This window comes from Dendrobates tinctorius, unplaced genomic scaffold (genome assembly GCF_039654945.1).
Source record: "Dendrobates tinctorius isolate UK_male_01 unplaced genomic scaffold, ASM3965494v1 ptg000230l, whole genome shotgun sequence".
Classification (NCBI taxonomy): Eukaryota; Metazoa; Chordata; class Amphibia; order Anura; family Dendrobatidae; genus Dendrobates; species Dendrobates tinctorius.
The window spans coordinates 1,629,412-1,645,304 of NW_027361897.1; the positions used below are offsets into that span (position 1 = coordinate 1,629,412).

Below are 15,893 nucleotides of genomic sequence, written 5' to 3' on the forward strand. Positions count from 1 at the left end.
AATGCTCAGCAGAGGCGATCGCTCGGGTGTAGGGGGACGCTGGCAGCAGTCCGTTCATTTAGCAGCCTGGTGGCAGCCGGATGACGGTTGGCGGGCTTGCCCTGGGTGAGGAGTGGCGGGTTAGCAGACTCAGGACTATCCCAATAGATAGATGTTCTGTTGCCCAGACAACAGAGGAGACCCCCAGTCACTAATTACTGTAACTCACATTATAGTAACTTCATAAAACAGAAATCTAACAAAAGCCAGGAACGCAGCTACAACCCGCAGCGGCCTATAGCACCGGGAGCGCAGATGAGGCTTCACAGAACTCGCCCGGATCTTTTAATCACAAGTGGATCCCGACTACGATCGATCGATCAGAGTCTACGAGGACGTCCTGATGGTCTGTACTGATCATTGAGGAACATCCATCACTAATGCGGGGTCATCCAGGGTCAGGGCCCGTTAACCCTGTCTGTGCCTGCGATCCCTGCAGACCTCCAGCAATGAGGGGCATCACCAGCATCACCACAGCTCCGGATCACCTAATCCCTGCAGAGCCTCTTATGTGAGTCACCAGGACCCATCCTCCTCAGCATCATGGCGTCCCAGCAACGGAAAGCCCTGTCCTCCACACCTTCCACCCACACTGCTCCCCCAGCCTTCTACCTCCCCAACACCAATATCTCCTCCCCCTCCCCCCGATCTACCGGTACCGATCACCGACGGCCCGCTCCGCATCACTCACCATCCTCTCCACGACACTCCAGGTTACCAGGGGCAACTACGTCACCCAAGCTGCTGGCAACGCGTAACGACGCTGGGCGGGTCACGTTGCGTAAACTGGTTGCCGAAACACACACTCTAACCACGCCCTCCGCCCCGCCTTGAAAACCTGACCGTAGCTGAGTGTGAATCTGTAGCGCGCATGCGCGAAGAATTTAGCTAACTCGCCGATCTGAAAATGAGTACAGTGTAAAGTAGGCTGTGCCCGAGAGCCGTCATTCTATTGGTCGGAGGTGTAAATCCTGTCTGTTGATTGGATATGACGCGTCAGGTAGCTGGCGTGGACGGAAGGGCTGATGAGTGAATGGCTGGTGGTGGCATGCATGTATAGAGAGGAGCTGGCAGACAGTGCGGGCGCGGTGTGCAGGTACTGGACGGCGGGCAGCACGGGGCATGCGTCACGGATGGGCACTATGGATCATTCTGGCCTATTTTGGGCAATGTTATGTGTCTTGTCTCCCAGCTTTATGTATGTGAATGCTTATAGCCCGTGCTGGAAGGAAAGATTATTATTATTATTTATTTTATATTATTATTATTATACATTTATATAGCGCCATTTAAATCTGCAGAATTAAGAGAGATTCCAAATGTTGTGCGACTTTTGATGCAGGGAATCCCCAGGGCCGGCCCGAGAGATTACGGCGCCCTAGGCGAAACTATTTTGTTGCGCCCCTACTATTCTTGGCAGTAGATGAAAACTTGGGATATAAATTTAGGAGCAAAATAAACCACAACAACAATGATTAATTAACTCTCTCCTAACTCTTTAATCTTCTGAGAAGTTGTATAGGACAAATATATACAAAGTAATCAATAACACAAAACAAAAACGACCATTGGTAATTCAAATTTTTGTTTCCTTGCCTTTTTTTTTAAAAGGATGACACTAAGTCATCGAGATTAATTTGTTTAGCAACTTCAGATTCTATCGAAATTGTTGCCAACCCAACCAACCTCTCTTGTGTCATATTTGCCCTTAAATATGTACACTTTTCTTTCCATCCCTAAAACTTTTTGCCTTTTGAAAAGATTTTTTATAATTTTTTCTATTTTTTTCTCTGGCGCCCCCTTTGGGTCGGCGCCCTAGGCGGCCGCCTAGTTCGCCTATACGTTCTGGCCGGACCTGGGAATCCCAATACTCTCCATACAGTCCATCATCAGTGATCGACCACAGAGCTGACACTCCAAAAGTAACCTAATGTGACAGTCATGTGCTAAGCTTTCATCCAGGGCTCAGTCATCCCCTCTAGATCCCCAATGTCCATATAACCCATAGATTCTCCAGGATCACATTCCACTTTTGGACCTTATTAAGGGTTTTGGGTTTTTGGTGCAGAGGTTTATGGTGTTTCTTTGACGTTGTAACATAAACTTTCCAGCTTTCCCCTTGTTCATTGCCCTCTCCCTCCTAGAGCCGGAGTGCGGGTTATTTCAGGCCATGTCTTCCACCAGCCTCCTGTCCGCTCACAGTCACTTATCTGGGGAGTGAGTCCCCAAAAGTTGCTGGTACAGGATCTCTAGTATCTGAATTATTTTGTAAAGTTAGAGATGGTGAAGCTCCGACCGCGTCCTCTACAAAACAACCCTCGCGCTGAGAACTTGCCGTGTGTGTCCAGTAGATAAGGCCATCGTGTCAGCAGCACACGTGTCTGTATGTATGAGCGTGTGCCTATGTACGGTGGATACGGAAAGTGTTCAGACCCCTTTAAATTTTTCACTCTTTGTTTCATTGCAGCCATTTGGTAAATTCTAAAAAGTTAATTTTTTCCTCAGTAATGTGCACTCTGCACCCCATCTTGACTGAAAAAATGTAGACATTTTTGCAAATTTATTAAAAAAGAAAAACTGAAAAATGTGTTCAAAGTGCTGCCCATGGTGATGGATTGTCAGTGCAACCCTTTTCTCCCACTCTTGACACACTGATCGTGATAATAGTGTATAGTTCTATTTTAAAGGGTTTGTCCACTCCATAATCACTTCTCGAGCTAAATATTTGGCCCTGATAAAATGACAAAAGCTTATACTCACCTCCTGTTCCAGCGGTATCAACACTCGCGGTCCCGGGGCTCTCGTGTAATTGCATGACACATGGAGCTTGGTACCCAATCAGCGCTGGCGTCACTGTCTATTTTCCTGACAGGAAACTCTCTGTCCCTTCACTTTAGCCTCTCCCACTCTGGGCTAGTCCCAACTGTTAACCCTAACTGTCCCTAGTAACTATCTGTGTCTGGGCAGAACACATCCAACCACTGATAACACGCATCACTAAACACATTGAATATCAAAATATATTTCAACAGGTTTTAGGAAGTTTCGCCCCAAATCCCATTTCAACAATACACGTCTTCAGTGGGGAACATGGGCAGAACTTCCATCTTCTTACAGGTGCACTATTTGTATCGGTATTAATAAATCTTCTCTTTATGAAATGCATTTCAAAACTCGGCACGCTGTTCTGTTTTTTTGTTTTCTAGCTGAGCACAATTGTTGGGTTCCTGATACAGTGATATCTTATGATGGTGTGACATTGAATGTACTGATATAGTCCCAGATTTGTGTAAAGGTCACATGCAACATGTTATAGAAGCCCTCGCAATAAAAGGCATGGCTAAGACCATACAATACTACAAAAAAAACCTTTTAATTATACAAAAGTGAGCAACTTTATTGAGAGATTAATAAAAGATGTTAAAATAAAGTAAGGAAACAGGAAAAAAAAGGGGACAGGGCTGCTCCAAAACCCCAAAGGATGTCACCATTCAGAAGGGCATGTGAAAAAATTCATTAGAGGAAAATCATTTAAGCACATGCAAGAAAAGGTGGCAGTAATCATCAGTGAGTGGCACCAGTAAAACGCAGTGCCTCTAATAAAGTAAAAGTACAGTTGTGCTCAAAAGAAAATAATGTAGCCCCCTCAGAGTATAATGCAACCCCTTCATAAGGTATAATGGAGCCCCACATAGAATATAATGTAGTCCCCTCAGAGTATAATGCCGCCTCCCCCCCACAGAGTATAATGAAGACCCCCATAAAATATAATCCAGGACACAGTCGTATGGCCACCAGGACCCACTTATATACACTGCTCAAAAAAATAAAGGGAACACTTAAACAACAGAATATAGCGCCAAGTAAATCAAACTTCTGTGAAATCAAACTGTCCACTTAGGAAGCAACACTGACTGACAATCAATTTCACATGCTGTTGTGCAAATGGAATAGACAACAGATGGAAATTATTGGCAATTATCAAGACATCCTCAATAAAGGAGTGGTTCTGCAGGTGGGGACCACAGAACACATCTCAGTACCAATCCTTTCTGGCTGATGTTTTGGTCAATTTTGAATGTTGGTTGTGCTTTCACACTTGTGGTAGCATGAGACGGACTCTACAACCCACACAAGTGGCTCAGGTAGTGCAGCTCATCCAGGATGGCACATCAATGGGAGCTGTGGCAAGAAGGTTTGCTGTGTCTGTCAGTGCAGTGTCCAGAGGCTGGAGGTGCTACCAAGAGACAGGCCAGTACACCAGGAGACGTGAAGGGGGCCGTAGGAGGGCAACAACCCAGCAGCAGGACCGCTACCTCAGCCTTTGTGAAAGGAGGAACAGGAGCCCTGCAAAATGACCTCCAGCAGGACACAAATGTGCATGTGTCTGCACAAATGGTTAGAAACAGACTCCATGAGGATGGTCTAAGTGCCCGATGTCCACAGATGGGGGTTGTGCTAACAGCCCAACACCGTGCAGGACGCTTGGCATTTGCCACAGAACACCAGGATTGGCAAATTCGCCACTGGCGCCCAGTGCTCTTCACCGATGAAAGCAGGTTCACATTGAGCACATGTGACAGACGTGACAGAGTCTGGAGATGCCGTGGAGAGCGATCTGCTGCCTGCAACATCCTTCAGCATGACCCGTTTGGCAGTGGGTCAGTAATGGTGTGGGGTGGCATTTCTTTGGAGGGCAGCACAGCCTTCCATGTGCTCGCCAGAGGTAGCCTGACTGCCATTAGGTACCGAGATGAGATCCTCAGACCCCTTGTGAGACTATATGCTGGTGTGATTGGCCCTGGGTTCCTCCTAATGCAGGACAGTGCCAGACCTCATGTGGCTGGAGTGTGTCAGCAGTTCCTGCAAGATGAAGGCATTGAAGCTATGGACTGGCTCGCCCGTTCCCAAGACCTGAATCCGATTGAGCACATCTGGGACATCATGTCTTGCTCCATCCACCAACGTCACGTTGCACCACAGACTGTCCAGGAGTTGGCGGATGCTTTAGTCCAGGTATGGGAGAAGATCCCTCATGACAACATCCGCCGACTCATCAGGAGCATGCCCAGGTGTCGTAGGGAGGTCAAACAGGCACGTGGAGGCCACACAAACTACTGAGCATCATTTCCTTGTCTTGAGGCATTTCCACTGAAGTTGGATCAGCCTGTAATTTGATTTTCCACTTTGATTTTGAGTAGCCTTCCAAATCCAAACCTCCATGGGATATTAATTTTGATTTACATTGATCGATCGTATGTTTTCTTGTTCTCAATGCATGCCACTATGTAATGAACAAAGATTTGCAGCTGCGATATTTCATTCAGTGATATCTACGATGTGGTATCTTAGTGTTCCCTTTATTTTTTTAGCAATATATATATATATATATATATATATATATATATATATATTAGATGAAAGGAACTCCATTCCTACTGTAAGGCACAGAGGAGGATTGCTGATGTTTTGGGGATGTGTGAGCTACAAAGGCACAGGAAACTTGGTCAAAGTTGAAGGAAAGATGAATGCTGAATGTTATCAGCAAATACTGGAGGCAAATTTCCAATCATCAGCCCAGAAGCTGCACATGGGATGTACTTTGACGTTCCAATATGACAACGATCCAAAACACAAGGCCAAGTCGACCTGTCATTGGCTACAGCAGAACAAAGTGAAGGTTCTGGAGTGGCCATCTCAGTCTCCTGACCTCAATATCTTTGAGCCACTCTGGGGAGATCTCAAGCACGCAGTTCATGCTAGACAGCCCAAGAATTTACAGGAACTGGAGGCTTTTTGCTGGGGTATGTCAACTTTTGAGCACAACTATACAGTTGACATACCCCAGCAGAATTTTTGCTTTTTTTGTCCTTTTTTCAGAGGATATGAATAACACCAAAACTTTTTCTCCAAAAGTTCACTTACTCCATTTCTTAATACCGTGTATTGACCCCTCTAACATCAATGACTGCTTGAAGTCTTTTGTGGTAGTTGTGGATGAGGTTCTTTATTATCCCGGATTATCTCGGATGGTAAAGCTGCCCACTCTTCTTGGCAAAAAGCCTCCAGTTCCTGTAAATTCTTGGGCTGTCTAGCATGAACTGCGTGCTTGAGATCTCCCCAGAGTGGCTCAATGATATTGAGGTCAGGAGACTGAGATGGCCACTCCAGAACCTTCACTTTGTTCTGCTGTAGCCAATGACAGGTCGACTTGGCCTTGTGTTTTGGATCGTTGTCATATTGGAACGTCAAAGTACGTCATATTGGAACGTCAAAGTACGTCCCATGTGCAGCTTCTGGGCTGATGATTGCAAATTTGCCTCCAGTATTTGCTGATAAATGCTGAATGTTATCTTTCCTTCAACTTTGACCAAGTTTCCTGTGCCTTTGTAGCTCACACATCCCCAAAACATAAGCAATCCTCCTCTGTGCTTTACAGTAGGAATGGAGTTCCTTTCATCATAGGCCTTCTTGAGTTGACCTCTCTCTAAATGTAACGTTTATGGTTGTGGCCAAAAAGTTCAGTTTTGGTCTCATCACTCCAAATTACCTTGTTCCAGGAGTTTTGAGGCTTGTCTCTGTGCTGTTTTGCATATTGTAGGAGAGATACTTTGTGGTATTTGCATAGTAATGGCTTTCTTCTGGTGACTCTACCATGCAGCCCATTTTTCTTCAAGTGCCTCCTTATTGTGCATCTTGAAACAGCCACACGGCTAGTTTTCAGAGGGTCCAGTATTTCAGCTGATGTTATTTGTGGGTTTTTCTTTGCATCCCAAACAATTTTCCTGGCATTTGTGGACGATATTTTTGTTGGTCTACCTGACCGTGGTTTTGTTTTTACAGAGCCCCTGATTTTCCATTTGTTAATCAACAATGCTGACTTGCATTATCAATTCCTTGGTAATCTTTTTGTATTTCTTTATAGAGTTCAGCTACCTTTTCCCATAGATCTGTTGACAATTCTTTTCCATTCCCCATGACTCACGATCCAGAAACATCAGTGGCTGGATGAAAGATGCAAGAGTCTGTCTGGATCCCAGAAACTCACTCAGCTTTTATGCACCCACTGATTACAAGCAAACAGGTCACAGGTGAGGATGTTATCTTTAGAGGCCATTCAAATCCATTGTCAACTTCTGTGCATGTCATCAGGACAAAATCACCAGGGTATGTAAACTTTTGATCAGGGCCATTTGGATGTTTTGGGTTGTCATTAAGATTTAAAAAGAGAAAACACAGTAGTTTGACAATAAATTGGTTCACCCAACCACTAACCATGAGTGGAGAAAAAGGTATGGTGTTATCAGTCATATTCTCTGAAAAAAGGCCAAGAAAACAACAATTCTGGTGGGGTATGTAAACTTTTGAGCACAACTGTAATAAACAAAGTCAGCCAGAGTCAGTAAATGTATAGGAGAAAATCCTAGTGCTGACACACAGAATGCATAGGGTAATGTCTGGTGTCATTCAGCACAGAGCGATGTAGAGAGTGCAACATGATCAAATGCATGGTACCAACCAAGATAAAGAGGCGTATGTTTCACCCAGCATGCTTTATCAGGAGTAAGAATTTGACTCTGTTGTGTAACCCATTCTACTTCATGCAGTTGAGCCACAAATTTGATTTTTTTACATTGTTTTTTGATTCTGTGATATTTATAGTAGGAACATATTAAAGGGAATCTGTCAATAGGGTTTTGTAATGTAATGTGATAGCAGCATGATGTAGGGGCAGATACCTTGATTCTAGTGAAGTGTCACTTACTAGGTTGTGTTTTGATGTTTCTATAAGATCAGTGTTTTATCAACTGGAGATTATCACTAGATGACTAGAGGTACTGTCACACTTAGCGATGCACCAGCGATCCCAACCAGCGATATGACGCGGTCAGGATCGCTGGTGCAACGCTAAGTGGTCGCTAGTGAGCTGCCACACAGGCAGATCTCACCAGCGACATCGCAGGGGTCGGGGGTCGTTACTTACCTGTCAGACGAGGCGATGAAGACGTCCTCCCGCCCGCGTCCACGCGTCGCTTGTCTCCACAGCAGGAAGCCCAGCAGGAAGCTGACGATGAGAAACGGCCCAGGACGTTCTCGCGCGATCAGCGATAACCAGCGGGGGAGCGGTCGGAGGGAAGTATCAGACATAGCGATATCGCTAGCAATATCGCTATAACGTCACAAAAACCAGTGACGTTATAGCGATATTGCTAGCGATATCGCTTAGTGTGACAGGCCCTTAGGTGTCTTGAGCCTCCAACAATGCCTCCAGATGTGATTAACAGCTTTCTGTCAATATACAGTGTACATAGAAAGCTTCTAATGAGCGGTGTGGGCGGGGTTATACATGGCTCAGCATTCTGAGCTCTGCTAGATCTGCAGCAGAGAAAACTGTGATTGTATCACAACTGCTAGACCCAGTAAACTAAGTGAATCATTGCTGAAATCAGCCTCTCTACCCCTACATCATGCCGATGTTTGATTATATAACCTGTACCTGTTGACAGATTCCCTTTAAAATGTTGTAAAAACCATACAACAAAACTGCTTTTTGATCATGTAGCACAACACTGCATTGTGTTTGTGACTCCCGAATGGAAATGGCAAGTCTGTGGACCTTGTTAGCAGTGGGCGAGGAATAAATGACTGATCCTTTTTGCAGCTGAGGCCATAGTAATATTTTATTCATTTTCAGTTAAGCCAGGTTGACAAATATGGAAGTCAACGTTTCCAAATATAACATTGATGCCCCAAGATGGGACCAGAGTACTTTCATTGGGAGGTTGAAGCACTTCTTCAATATTACGAACCCCAGGACGGTGGTTGTATCAGAGCAAGAGCTGGACAGAGCAAAAATACTTGTGGAAGCAAGCAGGTAAGTGCAAAGACCATTGTATATTTGGCAATGAATCATTGCAAATCAGTTGGTTGTGACTTCACAAAAGCATTTTGTATTTTTTAGGTTTCAGCTCAAACTGTAGCTGCATGAAAAGTCTTGACATGTAAGAAGTTTTGATTGATGGTCCAGATGGAAAGACCCAAACAATTGCAAAAAAAAGAAGGGACAGAAACTCTAAGGCCAGCCCTGCTCTCCACCGATACTGTAAACCGGCCAATAGTTTTTCTGTTGAGCCAGGTTTCAGTCTCGGAGGAGAGCAGCTCTGACCCTTTTGCTTTAGTGATTATTGGGGGTCAAAAGTTTTGTGAGCTTGCAGCAATATGTAAAGTTGAATTTGGGGTGTTTATAACTGTTTATGTAGACCACATATGTGGTCTGTCTTCCCTTTCTCCCCCAAGTAAAAAATTTAGCTGTCACTTTGAGATGACATCTCTTCTTTCTGTCCTCTACACCAGGGGTCTCAAACTCAGCCGGGTAAATGGGCCACACATAGAAAAACTTGAATATGTAGGGCTGCGTTTTTTTTTGCAGGAGAAGATGGCGTTTTTAGTGATATCATTATATTTTTTTATTTGATCTTTTTTTTTTTGCATGCTTTTTATTATTTTTAATTGTGTTTATCATATTGGTTATGGTACAGGTAATAATTTTAAAACAATATCTCCTTATAGTAATTCAGGCCAACATCCTGTAATAATGGTCCCCTTGTAGTGATACCCCCATCTTGATACCCTTTTTGTAGTAATGCTCCAATCCTGGTCCCATCTTGTAATAATGCCTCCATCCTGTAGTAATGCCCCCATCCTGGTCCGATCTTGTAATAATGCACCCATCATTGTCCCATCTTATAGTAATGCCCCCATCCTGGTCCCATCTTGTAATAATGCGCCCATCTTATAGTAAGGTCCCCATACTTGTCCCTTCTTATAGTAAGGTCCCCATCTTGGTTCCATCTTATATTAATGCTCCCATCTTGTAATAATGCACCCATCCTGGTTCCATCTTACAGTAAGGTCCCCATCCTGGTCCCCTCTTATAGTAAGGTCCCCATCCTGGTCCCATCTTATAGTAAGGTCATCATCCTGCTCCCATCTTATAGCAATGCCCCTGTCCTGGTCCCATCTTATAATAATGCGCCCATCTTTGTTCCATCTTATAGTAAGGTCCCCATGCAGGTTGCAGCTTTTAGTAATGTCCCCATTCTGGTCTCATCTTGTAGTAATGCGCCAATCTTGGTCCCATCTTATAGTAAGGTTCCTATCCTGGTCCCATCTTATAGTAAGGTCCCTGTCCTGGTCCCATCTTATAGTAAGGTCCCGGTCCTGGTCCCATCTTATAGTAAGGTCCCCGTCCCGGTTCCATCTTGTAACAATGTCCCCCATTCTGCGCTCTTAACATACACATAAAAAAACACATTCTTCTCACCAGACCTTGCTCCCTCGGCGAATAGTGTCCTCTTCCTCCTCCACAGCCGAAACTCCCATCTCAGGCCCCAGAGGTTCTTCAGGCCATCTCTTTACTACTCTACTCTACAGGAGTAATTATACCAGTTCCCTGGAACTAACTGTTTTCAGGGTTCTACTCTGACCTTTTCGTAGTCTCGAAGAAAGACTGATCGCTCCGTCCGATTTTGGACCTCAAATGTTTGAACCGTCACGTTTGGATGCGCCATTTCAGGATGGATTCCCTAAGTCCGGTGATCGCCTCCATGGAACCGGGGGAATTTCTTTGTTCTGCAGACATTCAGGATGCTTATCTTCACATTCCTGTTTGTGTTCAGCATCAGAGATTCCTTTGGTTTGTGATCCAGGAGGATCATTATCAGTTCACGGCCCTTCCTTTCAGCCTGGCCTCTACCCCCAGAGTGTTCACGAAAGTCATGGGAGCGGTCATGGCCATCCTTCGCGCCAAGGGGATTCTCATAATTCCTTACTTGGACGATCTTCTAATCAAGGGACCGTCCCGCCGAGACTGCGACCAGAGTTTTCGGGACACTCTGGTCTTTCACGGCTGGATTATCAACAGAGAGAAGTCCTCTCTAACCCCAGCTCAACACTTGGTGTTTCTGGGCATGAGGTTCGACATGACCCATGCCTGTGTCTTCCTTCCAAAGGAGAAGTTTTCATCTCTCTGCCAGGGAATCTGCTTTCTAAAGCGACCAAACCCTCTCCCTTTGTGGTCTTGCATGAGAGTTCTGGGGAAGATGATTGCCGCCATGGAAGCCGTGCATGGCTCCTTATTCCCATCCTTGTCTGCGTGGCTCCTTGTTCCCATCCTTGTCTGCATGGCTCCTTATTCCCATCCTTGTCTGCATGGCTCCTTATACTATCCTTTAATGCATGGCTCCTTATCCCTATCCTTGTATGCATGGCTCGTCATTCCTATCCTCGTATATAAGGTTCCACATCCCTCTGCTTGTATGGGTGGCCCCCATGAGAAAAAAAAAACAAAAAAAAAAAAAAACCATCCTACTTACCTTCCCCGCGCACCCTCGCAACATCTTGTTCCGGCAGCTGCAGTGGCTGGGCGATCACGTGTCCCTGCTCATTAAGGGAATGAATATTCACCTTTCTCTATGCCTATGTGAATATTCATAACTCTTAAGTAGCACGCACATGTGACCGCCTGGAAGCTGCTGGAAGCCGGTGGCTGCAGCTGTAACTGTGCGCGCTATAAGAGAAATGAATATTCATTTCTCTTTAGCACTGGGCACAGGCTTTAGCCGCAGCAGCCGGCTCCTGCTTCCTGTCACCCGCTGCTCTGCCGCTCCCCCTCCCTCACCTTCATCTGGGACAATGACTTGTGTTTAAATCGAGGGGGGCGTTTTCAGCACAAAAAATGTGTGAAAACTCGGCTTATTCACGAGTATATACGGTAATCAAAAAATGACCTAATGTTTAAATTTGGTTTTATGTTCAATGTGTCCTCTTTTTTTTTCCCTTCAATATCGCTTTTGGAAATCTTGCAATTTTTACACTGTCCATTAAGCCTAATTCTATATTCTCACTTCCTGTTCAGTACAGAAGACTTTTCAGCAGTCTCATTATCATCACAGACAGGATTACAATAAAAAGTAACATCTAGGTCACAGCTTACCTCCTCCTCTCTTCACAGTGACCGATACCCAAATCAGAGCATTTCCAGAAAAAAAAAAAGTCAATGGGGTCATGGCTGCCTATGTTCATGAGGCTGCTGAAACAACAGGGAGTATGAGTCTATTATTAGGTCTAATGGCAAAAAAAGTAAAGACCTTTTTATATATATATATATATATATATATATATATATATATATATATATATATATATATATATATATTTTGAAAATTAAATGAAAAAAAAACATTATCCAAAATTTAAAGAAAATCCAATGTTTTCAATACTAACATAGGGACATTTTTCTGGCTTTATGTGTTGGGTAAATTTCAAGTATTTAATATCACTACATGAGATTTTATGGATTAATGTGTTGTGATATTTTTTGGACGCTATGAAAAGTATTTGAGCTTAAAAGGAAATAGAGGAAATCACATATTTTACAATTTCTGTCCATTTTACCTATAAAAAAAAAAATACAAATAGTAAATACTTTTCAAATTGAATACCATTAGGAAAGCCAAATTAAATATGTGGCTCGTTATGGGAAAAATGTAAGTAGACTACACAATAGTGAAATCTTCACCTCTAAAATGCACCCCTCCAGAAAGAGGACAGAGGAGCATTGGGGCCTCCTGGCTACAGAAGGGTTACAGTTTAATTAGCGTAATTTGTAGAGAAATCTGCTGTGCATGCAACATTTTGAAAGCACTTCTTCTTCCAATTGCTTGAAAACAAAGGAGGAACGCCTTGCAAACGGAAAGCGTGTGGGAGCGACTGGTATGAAATTGATTTTGTTCCAGACTTTTTAGAGTTAATGTAACGCAGGTAGAGAGTTGCTAGGCAACACAAGGACAGCTGGGTATCAAAACATCTCTAGTGCTGGGATAGATCAATAAACCTGTCAGATTTTAATGATCGGCTTTTTTTTTTTTTCCTCTGAAATCCATTAAAGAGGTTCTGTCACTTAGAAATTCACTTTTCAGCTAATTAAAACCCTGCAACACAGCCCCTTATCAAGCAGAACAATATTAGCAGAGAAATTACGGTATATAAACCGTATTATTATTATATTAGAACAAAATAGTGAGCAGCTGTATTTTGGTTGGTTTCTATGGGTAACAGAACCTTAGGCCTCATCTGACAGCTAAGAGTAAAACCCGGCCTTGTTGAATATGACAGCCAGTCACGCTGCAGCTTTTATTTTTCAACAGCAATTAATGAAATTAAAGCTGAGCTGTGATTGGTTGCTCTGGTAAACAAGGCAAATTTTACTCACCTTTTTGATAAATGTGGGCCTGTTTTTTTTTTGTTTTTTTTTTTGTACTTTTTTATATTTATTTTTTTCAGAAAAATAACCAGTAGAGGACTGGAGGATTGTCTGAGTCTTCCACTAAAAATGGGGAGACCTCTCCTAATGTTGTAACGTTAATTACTGCTATTCATGATGACTTTCTGACTGGTAATATTAAGAAAGACAAAAAAAAGAAAGCAGGTTTAAAAAAGTACCCCACCAAAAGGCCTTTTTGGCCTAAATCCCTCTACTCCTCATTCTAAAGATCCTACGGCTGAAGCTGGGCCATACACATTTCTGTGGACCATGGCTGCCTCTCCCGACTCCCACATATACACCAGTGCTCAGGTCGGCTGAGTGTCCATGTGATTTCAATGGGGAGTGAGGAGAAAATTTTTCTGGGAGCGCTTTATCACCCCAGAAAACAAAAAGATAGTCCGGTGAAATTCCAACAGACAGATCCTTCTCTACCACAACCTCATCTGTCAAGGGTAGAAGGCAGAAACACACGCATCAGATTGTCTGCCATACTCGACTATAAGGGACAATATGAATGAGGTGTTTGACCGATGCAAGAAGGGAAGAAATAATCCTTTATTCTCAAGGGAATGATGCCCAGAGCTATAGGACGGTGCCTCACTCCCATCTCTCCATTAACGACATATGGACGCTTAGCTGAACTGACCCAATTTGGCACAAATTAGTCCCAAATTTTGGCACTTTTAGATTAAAAATGTAAAGGCCTCCATCAGATGTGTAAAGTCTGTATCTTAAAAAGGGTCAGAAATTAGAAGCCCTGGGATTTTCTCCATGGCAATATCCTCTATGTAAATGGCACTTAGCAAATTTCCTCTTCCCATTTCTTCCGTGTTCTTTATCATTGGTACTTAAGGATGTAACTAAAGAGGGGGCTGAGGTTACACTTGCAGTTGGACCCTGGAGCTTAGAAGGAGCCAAAAGGTCCCTTGGGCCTGTGTGAGAAAAATAATATCCGTAAAGAGACCCATAGTAGTTGGAAGTCCTGTGTGAGATTTTGCATTTGGACCCAAAGACAGAAGCATTTTCAATGCTACACATTTATGCCCATTTTATCAAAGGGAATCTTGTGGCTTCCTCTCATGCAAAACAATTGGTCCTTGTATTTGGGCCCCGAAGTACTGTTTGTATATTCCTTGCTTAAAAATAGAATCAATGAAATGAGCAATTTGGTAGCGGTTCACTCTGAACCTCCATGGACAATGGCTTGGCATAGCGTTTCTTTTCGACAACAGGGGGGGTGTTATGATGAGTCACCGAAGGAGGAAAAAACAAAATACCAGCTAAGTCCAGAAAAACCAGAGAGGTTGGCAGCTATCGGATTGCAGACCCCTGAACCTATCCACAACAACTAGCAGTAGCTGTGGGGGGTTCCTACGGTGCCCTAGACCCCTCGATCACAGCCGGAGAACTACATAGCCTAAAGACAGAAAGGGGAAAAACTAAACTGCCCCAGAGCAGACCCCAAAGCAATAGGCAGCCCCCAACATATAATGACGGTGAAGCAAGATGAAAACACCAACACAGATAGAAAGATAGGTTGAGCAAATGATGGGGCCCAAGCTAACTACATAGGACAGGATAGGAAAGCAGCTGTCTGCCATCCGCAAAACCCCTATCAAAATGAGCCAACCGACTGATAGGAAAAACAGGCCCTGAAGACACTAGGCTTCAAAAGATTATATCAGCACTCAGGTATATTCTGAAGACAGAGCAAAAGATCAACAGATCAGAGACAAAAATGGAATTCAGCTCACCCCTGGCCGGGGATGGCAGAACTCCCAGGAAACAAGGCAAAACAAAAACAAAACTGAAGAGTACACAGCAGAGTAGAAAAACTTAGCTTTGAGATTCAGGAATCAGACTGGTTTCCAAGAATCCAGCAGGAAAATCACCAGCCAGGAAGAAGGGCGTCGGCAGCCTTATATCCAGTCCTCAATTCCAGCCACCCAGTCATCATCTAGCTGCCCATGTGTTTGGTAATCAGCCTCACTACCTTCCTTCACCAGAGGAGGGAGTTCATCAGACCTCAATGGTGAAGGGGAAAATGAACTCACAACAGTGGGGGGAATGTCGGGAATCCATCTAAGTGCACCAAATGTACTCATAGTAATAATTTATTATTATTATAAATATGGTAGTTATCTTTTAGACCAGATTAGACTGTGTATTCTGTGTTCAGAGCAGGTGTCACTCCACCCGGCACCAGTGTTGAACAACTCCATTACGCCAAGAAGCTTTATGACTCTGCCTTCCACCCAGACACCGGCGACAAGATGAACCTAATTGGAAGGATGTCGTTCCAAGTTCCAGGAGGGATGGCGATCACCGGGTGCATGCTACAGTTTTACAGGTACAGCCTTATCATAAATTCACCTTTCCACCTATGCCTATACAATTAGCTTTATGGAAATATAAATTGTTCATTGTATTCAAGGTGATGTATAAGTTACAGAAAACAAAGCTTCTTTAACCCTCATTCAAGTGAATAGGCTACATCTATGAGTTGGCGTACTTCGGTCCTAATAAT

At 43.8% G+C, this 15,893-nt stretch overlaps 2 protein-coding genes across 3 annotated transcripts in view; one reads left to right on the plus strand and one right to left on the minus strand.

The window, feature by feature from the left end:
- Positions 1–869, minus strand: part of ARL3 (ARF like GTPase 3) — a 68,170-nt gene extending 67,301 nt beyond the window's left edge. The window contains exon 1 of the mRNA XM_073555758.1: positions 731–869. Coding sequence (XP_073411859.1) covers positions 731–733 — 3 coding nt within the window. The 5' untranslated portion in view covers positions 734–869. The remainder of the gene's footprint in view (positions 1–730) is intronic.
- A 36-nt stretch (positions 870–905) lies between these two features.
- Positions 906–15,893, plus strand: part of SFXN2 (sideroflexin 2) — a 93,961-nt gene continuing 78,973 nt past the window's right edge. Inside the window, exons 1-3 of one of the 2 annotated variants that reach the window (XM_073555757.1) lie at positions 906–1,039; positions 8,735–8,914; positions 15,546–15,716. In XM_073555757.1, coding sequence (XP_073411858.1) covers positions 8,754–8,914; positions 15,546–15,716 — 332 coding nt within the window. In that variant the 5' untranslated portion in view covers positions 906–1,039; positions 8,735–8,753. Of the gene's footprint in view, positions 1,136–8,734; positions 8,915–15,545; positions 15,717–15,893 lie in introns of both variants that reach the window. The other variant, XM_073555756.1, reaches the window with a different exon arrangement.